Genomic DNA, 14,248 nt, shown 5'->3' with positions numbered 1-14,248 from the left:
CCGAGGACGCACTACAATAAATAACAGTGTCATCAGCATAGAAACGATAGGAAGCATTAGACATGTTCACACAAAGATCATTTATATAAATAGGGAATAAAACAGGCCCTAGGACCGGGCCCTGTGGTGCACCCTTTGGGATCTCTAATAAAGGTGATGTAGCATTGGCCATCTGAACACTGAGTCCTATTGGACAATCCGCAAACTAGATTGGAAGCTTGGTTGGAAATGCTGATTTTCTTCAAGATACTGATCAAAATAATGTGTTCAACTGTGTCAAAAGCCTTAGAGAGATCAATAAAAAGGGCAACGTGATTTCCTTAAGATCAAGTGCTTCAATCAAATCATTTAAAACTTTCAGGCCAGCAGTGACAGCGCTGAGTTGCTTCCTAAAACCAGACTGAAATTGATTTAAAATGTTATTGGATGCTAGGAAATCTTTTAACTGGTCACTAATACGTTTTTCCAGGATTTTTGCAACAATGCATAACTTGGCAATGGGCCAGAAGATTCTGTGGTCAGATGAGTCCAGTTTCCAGCTTTATCTTCCTCCTGCTAATGTTCTGCTACGCAGAAGGCCAGGCCAAGCATCATCTCCAGCATGGACAGCAGCTACTGTCAGACATGGTGGAGGCAGCATCAGGCTTTGATGCATGGACCAGTAGAACCAGGCTGCAGGAGCACAGGATCCAGGACCAGGATCCAGGACCAGGAGAACCAGGCTGCAGGAGCACAGGATCCAGGACCAGCGGAACCGGGCTGCAGGAGCACAGGACCAGCAGAACCTGGCTGCAGGAGCACAGGATCCAGGACCAGTAGAACCAGGCTGCAGGAGCACAGGACCAGGAGAACCAGGCTGCAGGAGCACAGGATCCAGGACCAGTAGAACCTGGCTGCAGGAGCACAGGACCAGGAGAACCGGGCTGCAGGAGCACAGGATCCAGGTCTTAGAGTGGCCCCTGAATGAGCCCATTGTAAATCTGTGGTGGATTATCAAAAGGTCTGTTTCAAAGAGCAAACCAACGAATTTAGAAGAATTAAAAGTAGTAACTGAAGAAGAACGGGAGCAGATTAGCTGATCAGTGTGAATTCTGGTGGGAACATGGAGCCAGGATTAGAGCTCTACTGCTGCTAATAAATATTAATCTGATCATCTGATGCTGCCTTTAGTTCCTGTTCAGCTTTGAACACATTCTCTGCTATTTGTTCACTTTGAGAACTGACACATTGAACCTGTCAAGAATTTAGTTTTGTTAGTTTTTCTTGTATACTATAAACAGAATGTGTTTGTGTCTGATGCAGCCGCACCTTTAAAACACAAAAAAGATAAAATCCATGATAGAATTTTAAGGGTGTCCCAAAGCGTTTTTCCAGCCTGTAGCTATAGATATAGATATACATGTGTGTATAGAAGCAGACAGACAGTCCCAGGTCTGGGGGGGTGGGGTCAGCTACAGGTGAAAGGTCGGCCTCAACGTACGATCATAAACTTCAGGTTAGTGACCGCTGGCATCAGCTGACTGGGTCTGTTCCTGCTGCTGTGACTGAGGCCTCAGTCTGTTACCCCCCTCCTCACCCTCCTCACCCTCCTCGCCCTCCTCCCCCTCACAGCCTCCTGCTGCCTGGAGGCCGGTGTTGTGCAACGCAGGAGGCTTCTGGTTTTCCGGAGCCAGAGAAGAAGGCGAGGAGAGGAAAAGGGAGAGAGCGGTTGGTGGTCTGAGGGCGTCCAGAGACGAGCCGTGAACGAACCACAGCTCAGCCACATCCAGGTGCCGCAGCCGCTAGCCATTAGCCGCTAACCGTTAGCCGTTAGATCAACTGGATGGAGGCCCTCCCCCCCCCCCCCGAGGCCAAGGCAGAGGAGGAAGATGATGAGGTTTATCCTGATGGTGACGCTGGAGGATGGAGGTCAGTGAGGTCCTAGAGGAGAAGACGGACACGATGGACGATGAGACCAGACAGGTCATCATCATCATCATCATCATCATCATCATCATCATCATCATGTGATTAATGAAGCATCTGCAGCAGAACGTGTCTCAGTTTGTCCAAGTAGAGAGGCTGAATCAGGAGTCAGGAGAGACCAACCCACCAATCAGAGGACAGAGGACAGGAACCAGGAAGGAGGGAGGAGCCAAAGAGGATCAGGACAGTGATGGATGGAATTCCCTGGTTTATTGTCACAGATGAACTAAGTCCAGGGTTCACACTCAGTTTAACACATCCACCTGGTTTTAGTCTAAGACTCTAGATCCTGGTCTAGTCACAGATGATGGTTTCAGGTCATCTATCGTTATCTCTATATCCTCCCGGTACCAGAACCTTGTCCTGGGGAACCAGGGTTTAGTGTTATTTATTTAGTTAAGCAACATTACCCAGGAAGGTGTGCGTTAACGTCCTTTGAGCACGACTTAATCAATTTAAGCATCAGAAACAGACACAAACCTTGCTTTTTTTTGGTTATTCTCATCCTCCTCCAACCATTCATCGAAACTGAGACCAAATAAATCGAAATTAACAACAAACGGATCCATTTTGTGGCGTATTTTTCAGCCGTTTCCTGCTCCGGCTCTGACAGTTACAGCGTTGCCATGGAGACGGACACAGTGTTGCCACAGACTTGGCGGAGCAACGTTTTTAGTGATGAGTCAGCTGTGATGCTGATACTTGTCTTATTGACCAATCAAAACGCTTGGTCAGAACTACCTGTTGTATAATTATTATTTAAACCCAGTGGATCTAGATCTTATTTAACCCTGGAGTCACTTCTAGTATCTAGCAGAGCTCAGCGTGACTCAACGCTCAACAACACGTTTTACAGACGTGTTCTCCACAGGTTAGCTAGCATAGCAGCCTGGCTAACAGCAGCTCCTCCTGTTCTTATCCTCACGTTATTTCATTAAAGAGGAAACAGAAAGATGACAGCAGAGACAAGGTGGTCCTCCTCCTCCTCCTCCTCCTCCTCATAGACTCTCCAGGGGAGGTCACTTCTTCTTCCCCTCTCTGTTTAATGGTGGGGGCTCCTTACCGCCGCCCTCTATGCTGGACTGTGACCCAGAGAAAACTACCCCTTCTATCCCTTCATAAAGTCTTTTAATCAGTCTCATCTCTCTTTCTTTGTCCTTCTTCTCCTCTTCCTTCTCTTTTTGAATCTAAGAGCACAAAGACACTGGTGGTTTTATGTCCACACCGGGGAACTGGCCCCTGTTGTGGCCCCTGTGCTGAATGTTCATTTCTTACGGTGACATGCGGGGACACGGAGACCGGAACTAACGCGACGGAGCGTCCTACCCGGACTCCTTAAAGTGCTGCACACACAGTGTGACCTGCCCCTGAATGACCGGCAGCGGGTTAGGACGTGTGGATGTGAAGCAGCGGATCCGCGTGGACGATGCAAACAGGAGAAGGTTGGAAAACGGTTCAACTTCGTAACGTCAGGGACGAAATAACGTCACATGTTCGTGTTTTACTGTTGTTCGCTACAATGATAAAATCCGTTTTACTGCGTTTAATCGCGGTTTGGTCTTTATATGTTTGTGAATAAGAAGCTGTTGAAGTCAGTGACATGACGTCATGTTGGGAAATGGGTGAAACAAGCAACAGCATGAAGCTGCTTGTTTAATGAAAACTTGAATGATCTTCTGAGAGAAGATGCTACAATCCTCTAATTTCCTTTTTAGTAGAATCATCATGAAACGGAGCCAGAGGAACATTATGACCTTTTTTATTTTTTATTTCCTCCTGACTGCACATAAAGAAAGAGTGAGATAAAGATACTGTGACTGGACATTTAGCTGCTGCGTGTAGATGAATGTTTAGATTTAAAGTGTCATTGTGCAGATAAAAGTTTATTTTATGTAGAAAGAGACATTTTTATTACAAAAAAAAGACAAACATGGTTTTAAGGTTTATTGAGTACATTTTATTTCATGTTTATTGAGACGGAGAATATTTGTCTTATTGTATTAATACTGGATGCATTTTGTTTTGGTTTGAAATAAACGCGTAAACATTGCCCCTGGTGGTGGGAGTGAGAATAGCGCCAGAACATTATCATAATGACACAGACACTGAACAAACAGCTGCAGTGAGTGACAGAAACAGAGCACAGGTGTCAACCAGCGCGTTGCCATGGATACAGTGAGAAAAGTAAAGACCAACTTCCTGTCCACCTGGAACAGAAATGAGACGGATCATGTGACTCTACTTCCTGGTCAGGAAGATGTCTCAGTGGGAGGGGCCAGTGTGGAGAGGCTGCCTTCTGATTGGTCACTTCTCCTCTTGTTCTTCTTCTTATTGGTCAGTTTCCTCTTCCTGGTCTGGATTCCTTCTCTCCTCAAAGCCAGAGGACGATCCACCTGGAAACAGACAGAGCCTCAGACTGAGAGAGCTACACCTGTACTACACCTGTACTACCTGTACTACACCTGTACTACACCTGTACTACCTGTACTACACCTGTACTACACCTGTACTACACCTATAATACACCTATAATACACCTGTACTACACCTGTACTAGCTGTACTACACCTGTACTACACCTGTACTACACCTGTACTTCACCTGTACTACACCTGTACTACACCTGTACTACACCTGTACTTCACCTGTACTACCTGTACTACACCTGTACTACACCTGTACTTCACCTGTACTACACCTGTACTACACCTGTACTAGCTGTACTACACCTGTACTACACCTGTACTTCACCTGTACTACACCTGTACTACACCTATAATACACCTATAATACACCTGTACTACACCTGTACTTCACCTGTACTACACCTGTACTACACCTATAATACACCTATAATACACCTGTACTACACCTGTACTAGCTGTACTACACCTGTACTACACCTGTACTACACCTGTACTAGCTGTACTACACCTGTACTACACCTGTACTACACCTGTACTAGCTGTACTAGCTGTACTTCACCTGTACTACACCTGTACTTCACCTGTACTAGCTGTACTACACCTGTACTTCACCTGTACTACACCTGCACTACACCTGTACTAGCTGTACTTCACCTGTACTACACCTGTACTACACCTGTACTACACCTGTACTTCACCTGTACTAGCTATACTACACCTGTACTACACCTGTACTTCACCTGTACTACGCCTATACTACACCTGTACTAGCTGTACTACACCTGTCCTACACCTGTACTTCACCTGTACTACGCCTATACTACACCTGTACTACACCTGTACTAGCTATACTACACCTGTACTACACCTGTACTACGCCTGTACTAGCTGTACTACACCTGTACTTCACCTGTACGACACCTATACTACACCTATACTACACCTGTACTACACCTGTACTACACCTATACTACCTGTACTACACCTGTACTAGCTGTACTAGCTGTACTACACCTGTACTACACCTGTACTACATGTACTACACCTGAACTACTCCTCTAAATAGTTTGATAGTAGAGTGTGTAGTACCCTGTGTAGTACCTTGTGTAGTACTCTGTGTAGTACCCTGTGTAGTACCTCGTGTAGTACCCTGAGTAGTACCTCGTGTAGTACTCTGTGTAGTACCTTGTGTAGTACCTTGTGTAGTACCCTGTGTAGTACCCTGTGTAGTACCTTGTGTAGTACTCTGTGTAGTACCCTGTGTAGTACCCTGTGTAGTACTCTGTGTAGTACCCTGAGTAGTACCTCGTGTAGTACCCTGTGTAGTACCTCGTGTTGTACCCTGTGTAGTACCTTGTGTAGTACCTTGTGTAGTACCCTGAGTAGTACCCTGTGTAGTACCTTGTGTAGTACCCTGTGTAGTACCCTGTGTAGTACCTTGTGTAGTACCTTGTGTAGTACCCTGTGTAGTACCTTGTGTAGTACTCTGTGTAGTACCCTGAGTAGTACCTCGTGTAGTACCCTGTGTAGTACCTCGTGTTGTACCCTGTGTAGTACCTTGTGTAGTACCTTGAGTAGTACCTTGTGTAGTACCCTGTGTAGTACCCTGAGTAGTACCTTGTGTAGTACCTTGTGTAGTACCTTGTGTAGTACCCTGTGTAGTACCCTGTGTAGTACCTTGAGTAGTACCTTGTGTAGTACCTTGTGTAGTACCCTGTGTAGTACCCTGTGTAGTACCCTGTGTAGTACCTTGTGTAGTACCCTGTGTAGTACCCTGTGTAGTACCTTGTGTAGTACCTTGTGTAGTACCCTGAGTAGTACCCTGTGTAGTACCCTGTGTAGTACCTTGTGTAGTACCCTGTGTAGTACCTTGTGTAGTACCTTGAGTAGTACCTTGTGTAGTACCTTGTGTAGTACCCTGAGTAGTACCCTGTGTAGTACCTTGTGTAGTACCCTGTGTAGTACCTTGTGTAGTACCTTGTGTAGTACCTTGTGTTGTACCCTGTGTAGTACCCTGTGTAGTACCTTGTGTAGTCGGTAGTAGAGGCCACATGCGTTGCAGACTGGTTTTCCTGAACAGTTTCTCCTCCACAGACTCGTTTGTTCAGTTCCACAGTTGAAACAACGAGTTCCTGGTCTCTGACACACAACCTGGAAACACAACAACACCAGGCCTGTGTTTACAGGTGTGTGTACAGGTGTGTTTACAGGTGTGTGTACAGGTGTGTTTACAGGTGTGTATCAGGTGTGTGTTTACAGGTGTGTATCAGGTGTGTTTACAGGTGTGTAACAGGTGTGTTTACAGGTGTGTGTACAGGTGTGTGTTTACAGGTGTGTGTATCAGGTGTGTGTCAGGTGTGTGGTCTCACAGCTGTCCTCTTCGGTCTCAGTAGGGGTGTGTCTTCAGTTTCCTGTCTGAGGCTACAGGTGTAACACAGGTGTCCACCTGCAGCGTCTCTCTTCCACAGGGGGGCGCTGCTCGTTCCACAGCTCACACACTCACGCAGCCCGGACGGGTTGTCATGGTGATGATTCCATCCTGGTGCTGAGGAGAGGAGGCAGGTAGGGGGCGGGCTCAGCGAAGGATTACCATATAAGGAGGAGGAAGGAGGCGGGGCTGTGTAGGTGGAGTCCTCCAACCAGAGGGAAGCCTGTCGAGACGTGTAAGGTGATTGGAGGATAGTGTGTGAGGGGGCGGGGCTAAACTGTAAACAGGAAATGAAAAGGAGTCTAAAAACTGAAACGAATAATGAGACATTTTCAAACAACTGAAAAGTATAAAACCACCACAAACATATTACAACAGTTCATTATAAATATATATGAACACATATTCATAAGTAATGGATTTAATGTACAACATACAATAGTGTATGTAACAATAATTAGTCACTCTCACTATTAAATAATAAGTGTGGATTTAGGTGTGTAATAATAGTAATAATAATAATAATGATAATAATAATAATAATAATAAGAGGTATGGACACGATTGTTCAAACATAGAATAAAAGTAAAAGTCTGAAAACGTCTCCATTAGTTTTTCTGTTTTAAATATCTTTTATTTTAACTTTACACATTTACAAACACAAAACATACACAAATACACACAAATCAACACACCCCAAAACAGATGCAAATGATTCTCATTCATTTCTCAATACAAAAATTCAACTTAGTGTAACATTTTATTACAGTTCACGAGTCGATGTGTCTGGAAGGAGTAGATATGGCTGCACACTGTCCTTATATATACATACATATACATATATATATAATCTGAACTGAGACGAGTTCATGATTTGTTTCCTGCAACTCTTCAGTGGATTACACTCACATTAATAATAATTAATAATAATAATCATCATATTTTAGCCTTTATCTCAAACCAACAGTGACTCTAATGGAACCCAGAAGACGCCAGAGGATCCTCCTCCTCCTCCTCCTCCTCCTCCTCCTCCTCCTCCTCCTCAGGCGTCTCCTGGACATAAAGAGGGTTCTGACCTTGGTGTTGGATCTGGGTCCAGATCTGGACCAGTAACCTGACATCATGTCTGAGAGTTCGCTCCAGGAACAGTCGCTGATTGAAGAGCTGCTCAGAGTCACAACAGTTTTTACCTTCAGCTGAAGGAGGAGGAGCAGGAGGAGGAGGAGCAGGAGGAGGAGCAGGAGGAGGAGGAGCAGCAGGAGGAGGAGGAGCAGCAGGAGGAGGAGGAGCAGGAGGAGGAGGAGGACCTATGACCTCACAGTCACCTGGAGGCGTGGCCCTGCAGCAGTGCAGGGTCTACCACGCTGCTCTGCAGGGGCAGGTCTACGGAGAAGTCAGTGGGCGGAGCCTGCAGCCGGGGGGGGCGAGGGGGCTGGACCCCCCCCCTCTGAGGGATGGGCAGCTCTGAGTGGTGGACGGGAAGAGGAGAGGAGAAGAAGTAAGGGTGGAGGAGAGCCTGGAGGAGGAGAAAGAACATCAACTCATCAATTAATCCATTATCCATAAGATCATTCATTCGTTCATTCATTCATTCATTCGTTCATTCATTCATTCATTCATTCGTTCATTCGTTCATTCATTCATTCATTCATTCATTCATTCATGTAGCTCCCAGTGAAATCAATCAGTCCATAAAATCAACTCATCCTCAATTAACACTTTAGATAATTAACTAATAATATAATTAACGACGTCCTGACGCTCAGGGTTCCTAGGGGTTCCTGGAGGTTCCTGGGGGTTCCTGGAGGTTCCTGGGGGTTCCTGGGGGTTCCTGGTTCCTACCTGTCCGGCAGAGCAGCGCTGATTGGACGGATAAACCAGGAACTTGTAGAGCAGGTCGACGGCCTGAGGAGACGTGTCAGGAACGATCTCCTCCAACGGGATGGCTGGGTTCTCCTTAAAGGAGATCTTATTGTAGTCTGGCAGCTCCACGATCTCCTGAAGACACACACACATGGACATGGACATGGACATGGACGTCCTGAAGACTGGAAGACCATGTCTCAGGTGTGTGTGTGTGTGTCTCACGGGCCAGCTGTCCTGTGTGGGGGTTCCTAGGACTCTGAGGACACAGCAGAGCTGCTCGATGTCGTTCTCTCCAGGAAACAGAGGAGAAGAGTTCAGCAGCTCCCCGAAGATACAACCCACCGCCCTGGAAGACAGGAGGAGACACAGGAGGAGACACAGGAGGAGACACAGGAGGAGACACTGGAGTCAGAGACACCCCCCCCCCGTTGACCAACATCTGAACTCACCACAGGTCGACCCCCTCATCGTACTTTCTGGCCCCGTACAGCAGCTCAGGAGCTCGGTACCACCTGAACTCACACAGGAACATTTTAGAACTGGTCTAGATTTCTATTAAAATAACATCAAGTATTAACGTGATACAATAACGTAGTGGAAACCACTCCCACATTCATATATACTAGTATTAGTAGTAATAGTAGATAGATACTTTATTCATCCCAAACTGGGAAATTTCACAAAATGATCAACCAGGAGTGGAGGGATTCAACAAGTTATTCAAGACCAACTGATGCAATGAGCAGCTTCTCGTTTCCTCCACATCCTGTGGTGGAGGAGAAGATGTTAGTCTGGTGGAGGAGAAGATGTTAGTCTGGTGGAGGAGGAGATGTTAGTCTGGAGGAGGAGAAGCTGTTAGTCTGGTGGAGGAGATGTTAGTCTGGAGGAGAAGATGTTAGTCTGGTGGAGGAGGAGATGTTAGTCTGGTGGAGGAGGAGATGTTAGTCTGGTGGTGGAGATGTTAGTCTGGAGGAGGAGATGTTAGTCTGGAGGAGGAGAAGCTGTTAGTCTGGTGGAGGAGATGTTAGTCTGGAGGAGAAGATGTTAGTCTGGTGGAGGAGGAGATGTTAGTCTGGAGGAGGAGATGTTAGTCTGGTGGAGAAGATGTTAGTCTGGTGGAGGAGGAGATGTTAGTCTGGTGGAGGAGATGTTAGTCTGGAGGAGGAGATGTTAGTCTGGAGGAGGAGATGTTAGTCTGGTGGAGGAGATGTTAGTCTGGAGGAGGAGATGTTAGTCTGGAGGAGGAGATGTTAGTCTGGTGGAGGAGATGTTAGTCTGGAGGAGGAGATGTTAGTCTGGTGGAGAAGGGTCAAATCATTGGCTGCATCAAGCAGAGGAAACATGTAGAAACTACTGAAACTGGCTTAAGACCTTTATTCCAGACTGGAAGGACAGTGGAGAACCATGTTCTACCAGGAAGAAATAAATCCTGATTGATGGAGAAACGTTTGGAAGAAAAGCAGCAGTAGAACTCAGGGCTGTGTTTAATAGTGGAAGGACGAGCATTTCACACCATGGACAATGTGAAGGGAACTCAAGGGACTGAACAGAAAACCACTGATCAGGGAGGACAACCGGGAAAAAAGGCTCCAGTCTGACAGGGAGCAGCACAAAGACTCTGGAGACACTGTAGAAGCTTGTTATTGAATTAATGGAGTCAAAGCTGGAGGAGCTCCGCCCACAGACTAGAGGGGAGGAGCTTTACATTTTTGGTGGTGACTTTTTTGTTCTGGCCAGGTACTGTATGTCTGTTGCCAGTGGATGGAGGTCATGTGACCTGATGGACCAATGAGGAGGGTCCTGTGCTCACCTGGTGGCCACCTGGTGGCTGTAGAGTCTCTCTCCTCTATCACTGAATAACCGGGCCAGACCGAAGTCAGCGATCTTCAGATGACCTGAGGAGCTGATGAGGAGGTTGGCCGGCTTCAGGTCCTATACACACATTAACACACACAGTAACACACACATTAATACACACATCAATACACACATTAACACACACAGTAACACACACATTAACACACACATTAACACACACAGTAACACACACATTAATACACACATTAACACACACAGTAACACACACAGTAACACACACATTAACACACCGGCTTCAGGTCCTATACACACACAGTAACACACACATTAACACACACAGTAACACACACATTAACACACACATTAACACACACAGTAACACACACAGTAACACACACAGTAACACACACATTAATACACACATCAATACACACAGTAACACACACAGTAACACACACAGTAACACACACATCAATACACACAGTAACACACACATTAACACACCGGCTTCAGGTCCTATACACACATTAACACACACAGTAACACACACAGTAACACACACATCAATACACACAGTAACACACACAGTAACACACACAGTAACACACACATCAATACACACAGTAACACACACAGTAACACACACAGTAACACACACATCAATACACACATTAACACACACATTAACACACACATTAATACACACAGTAACACACACATTAACACACACATTAACACACACATTAACACACACATTAATACACACATTAACACACACATTAACACACACATTAATACACACGTTCTTTCCTTTTTATGTATTTTATTATATTGTCTCTGGTCATCAGGGCTGAACTGAAACCATGCGATGAGTTAACTTTCTGTTTTTACATTAGGATCCAGTCAGCTCCAGAATGATCTAGTTATTATGGAACCATTTTGGAACCAGTTTGAAACCGTTTTGGAACCAGTTTGCCTGGTTGATCCATACATAACTTTAAACATAACTGTTCAAAGATCTTTTTGAGCCTCAGTCCAAACTGCAGTTTGGGGAAAACCATGAAGGAAGAAGAACCCAGACCCAGACCCAGACCCAGACCGTGACCCAGACCCAGACCCAGACCCAGACCGTGTCCCGGATCCAGACCCAGACCCAGACCCGGATCCAGACTCTACTCACCCGGTGCATGATGTTGTTGTGATGCAGGAAGGCCACGCCCTTGAGCAGCATCATCATGTAACCTTTGACCTGGGCCGGGGTCAGAGGTCTCTGCGAGTTCCTGATGACCTCCGACAGGTCCGACAGCATGAAGTCAAACACAAGGACGAAGCCGGTGCCGTGAGGGAAGACGTCCTTCAGCTTCACCACCTGACCAGGACACCACAGAGACTGACCTAGTCCTGGTCCTGGTTCTGGACTCTTCTGGAGACCAAGCTTCAGCAAATACTCACGTGCTGGTTGTCCTCTATCTCCTGCAGAGCCTTGATCTCCCTCAGAGCCTGGTTGGGGATCCCGTCCTCCAGCCTCCTCAGGGCCACCTTCTTCAGGGCTACAGTCTGTCCGGTCTGAGAACCAGAGACCCAGAGACCCGTTAAAGAACCAGAGACCCAGAGACCCGTTAAAGAACCAGAGACCCGTTAAAGAACCAGAGACCAGAGACCCGTTAAAGACCCAGAGACCCGTTAAAGACCCAGAGACCCAGAGACCCGTTAAAGAACCAGAGACCCGTTAAAGAACCAGAGACCCAGAGACCCGTTAAAGACCCAGAGACCCGTTAAAGACCCAGAGACCCAGAGACCCGTTAAAGACCCAGAGACCCAGAGACCCGTTAAAGAACCAGAGACCCGTTAAAGAACCAGAGACCCGTTAAAGACCCAGAGACCCGTTAAAGACCGAGAGACCCGTTAAAGAACCAGAGACCCAGAGACCTGGTAAAGAACCAGAGAACCAGAGACCCGTTAAAGACCAGAGACCCGTTAAAGAACCAGAGACCCGTTAAAGACCCAGAGAACCAGAGACCTTAAAGAACCAGAGACCCGTTAAAGAACCAGAGACCCAGAGACCTGTTAAAGACCAGAGACCATAAAGAACCAGAGAACGCCTTAAAGAACAGAGAACCGACTTAAAGAACCAGAGACCCGTAAAGACCAACCAGAGACCCGTTAAAGAACCAGAGACCCGTTAAAGACCCAGAGACCAGAGACCCGTTAAAGAACCAGAGACCCGTTAAAGACCCAGAGACCCAGAGACCCGTTAAAGAACCAGAGACCCGTTAAAGAACCAGAGACCCGTTAAAGACCCAGAGACCCAGAGACCCGTTAAAGAACCAGAGAACCAGAGACCCGTTAAAGACCCAGAGACCCGTTAAAGACCCAGAGAACCAGAGACCCAGAGACCCGTTAAAGACCCAGAGACCAGTTAAAGAACCAGAGACCCAGAGACCTGGTAAAGAACCAGAGACCCGTTAAAGAACCAGAGACACATTAAAGAACCAGAGAACCAGAGACCCGTTAAAGACCGAGAGACCCGTTAAAGAACCAGAGACCCAGAGACCTGGTAAAGAACCAGAGACCCGTTAAAGAACCAGAGACACATTAAAGAACCAGAGAACCAGAGACCCGTTAAAGACCCAGAGACCCAGAGACCCGTTAAAGACCCAGAGACACATTAAAGAACCAGAGACCCGTTAAAGACCCAGAGACCCGTTAAAGAACCAGAGACCCGTTAAAGACCCAGAGACCCAGAGACCCGTTAAAGAACCAGAGAACCAGAGACCCGTTAAAGAACCAGAGACCCGTTAAAGACCCAGAGACCCGTTAAAGACCCAGAGAACCAGAGACCCAGAGACCCGTTAAAGAACCAGAGAACCAGAGACCCAGAGACCCGTTAAAGACCCAGAGACCAGTTAAAGACCCAGAGAACCAGAGACCCAGAGACCCGTTAAAGACCCAGAGACCCGTTAAAGAACCAGAGACCTGTTAAAGACCCAGAGACCCATTAAAGAACCAGAGACCCATTAAAGAACCAGATACCCAGAGACCCGTTAAAGAACCAGAGACCCGTTAAAGACCCAGAGACCCGTTAAAGAACCAGAGAACCAGAGAACCAGAGACCCATTAAAGAACCAGAGACCCATTAAAGACCAGAGACCCGTTAAAGACCCAGAGACCCGTTAAAGAACCAGAGACCCGTTAAAGAACCAGAGACCCAGAGACCCGTTAAAGACCCAGAGACCCGTTAAAGACCCAGAGACGAGCTCCTGTACCTCGATGTGTTTGGCCTTGAACACGATGCCATGAGCTCCCTCCCCGATCCGGCCCAGGATGGTGTACTGCTCCATGTCCTCAGGTCTGTCCGGAGTTCATTAGACGTTTCCTTATTTAAACTCAACTTAAAAATATTCCTTAGTTTTTAAAAATTACTACAGACGTCTCCAGATCCCGTGAGGAAGAAACGCATGTGCTTTAATTCGGCATAAAACACATGGACGAAAAAGCGACTTATTAAATAAAAATCTACCTTTAGAAAAGCTAACCTCCGCTAGCTTACTGTTGGCTAACGTTGCCTCGGTAACCACCAAGCGCAGCTAACGGTTAAAATTCAAACTAAACATTTGTTCGCTCTGAGCGACGAAAACGAGACGTTTTGTTACATGTTGTAATTTAATTGTAAGATTGTAAGATGTTTACTTAGTGCCGCAGGTTTTAAGGGTTATAAAAAGAGTTTTAGATTTAACGGATAAAG

General features: G+C 46.4%; 2 protein-coding genes across 3 annotated transcripts in view; both read right to left on the bottom strand.

Annotated features, from left to right (window-relative positions):
• Window positions 1-3,108: 3,108 nt before the first annotated feature.
• Window positions 3,109-7,186, bottom strand: gata1b (GATA binding protein 1b; the record flags this gene model as incomplete). Its single annotated transcript, XM_047588785.1, has 3 exons — window positions 3,109-4,358; window positions 6,417-6,542; window positions 6,761-7,186. Coding segments are annotated over 3 exons (696 nt in total), but the record flags the coding sequence as incomplete, so codon positions are not given.
• Window positions 7,187-7,427: 241 nt separating this feature from the next.
• Window positions 7,428-14,248, bottom strand: part of cdk20 (cyclin-dependent kinase 20) — a 7,142-nt gene continuing 321 nt past the window's right edge. The window contains exons 1-9 of one of the 2 annotated variants that reach the window (XM_047587582.1): window positions 13,770-14,248; window positions 11,956-12,069; window positions 11,684-11,872; window positions 10,496-10,617; window positions 9,135-9,197; window positions 8,908-9,031; window positions 8,662-8,817; window positions 8,134-8,335; window positions 7,428-7,821 (exon numbers count right to left, since the gene is read on the bottom strand). The exon at window positions 13,770-14,248 is cut by the window's right edge and continues 321 nt beyond it. In XM_047587582.1, the coding sequence (XP_047443538.1) occupies window positions 8,141-8,335; window positions 8,662-8,817; window positions 8,908-9,031; window positions 9,135-9,197; window positions 10,496-10,617; window positions 11,684-11,872; window positions 11,956-12,069; window positions 13,770-13,844 (1,038 nt within the window). In that variant the 5' untranslated portion in view covers window positions 13,845-14,248 and the 3' untranslated portion in view covers window positions 7,428-7,821; window positions 8,134-8,140. Of the gene's footprint in view, window positions 8,336-8,661; window positions 8,818-8,907; window positions 9,032-9,134; window positions 9,198-10,495; window positions 10,618-11,683; window positions 11,873-11,955; window positions 12,070-13,769 lie in introns of both variants that reach the window. The other variant, XM_047587590.1, reaches the window with a different exon arrangement.

Source organism: Mugil cephalus, chromosome 1, assembly GCF_022458985.1.
Source record: "Mugil cephalus isolate CIBA_MC_2020 chromosome 1, CIBA_Mcephalus_1.1, whole genome shotgun sequence".
Classification (NCBI taxonomy): Eukaryota; Metazoa; Chordata; class Actinopteri; order Mugiliformes; family Mugilidae; genus Mugil; species Mugil cephalus.
This window is presented reverse-complemented; position numbering and strand designations above follow the sequence as displayed.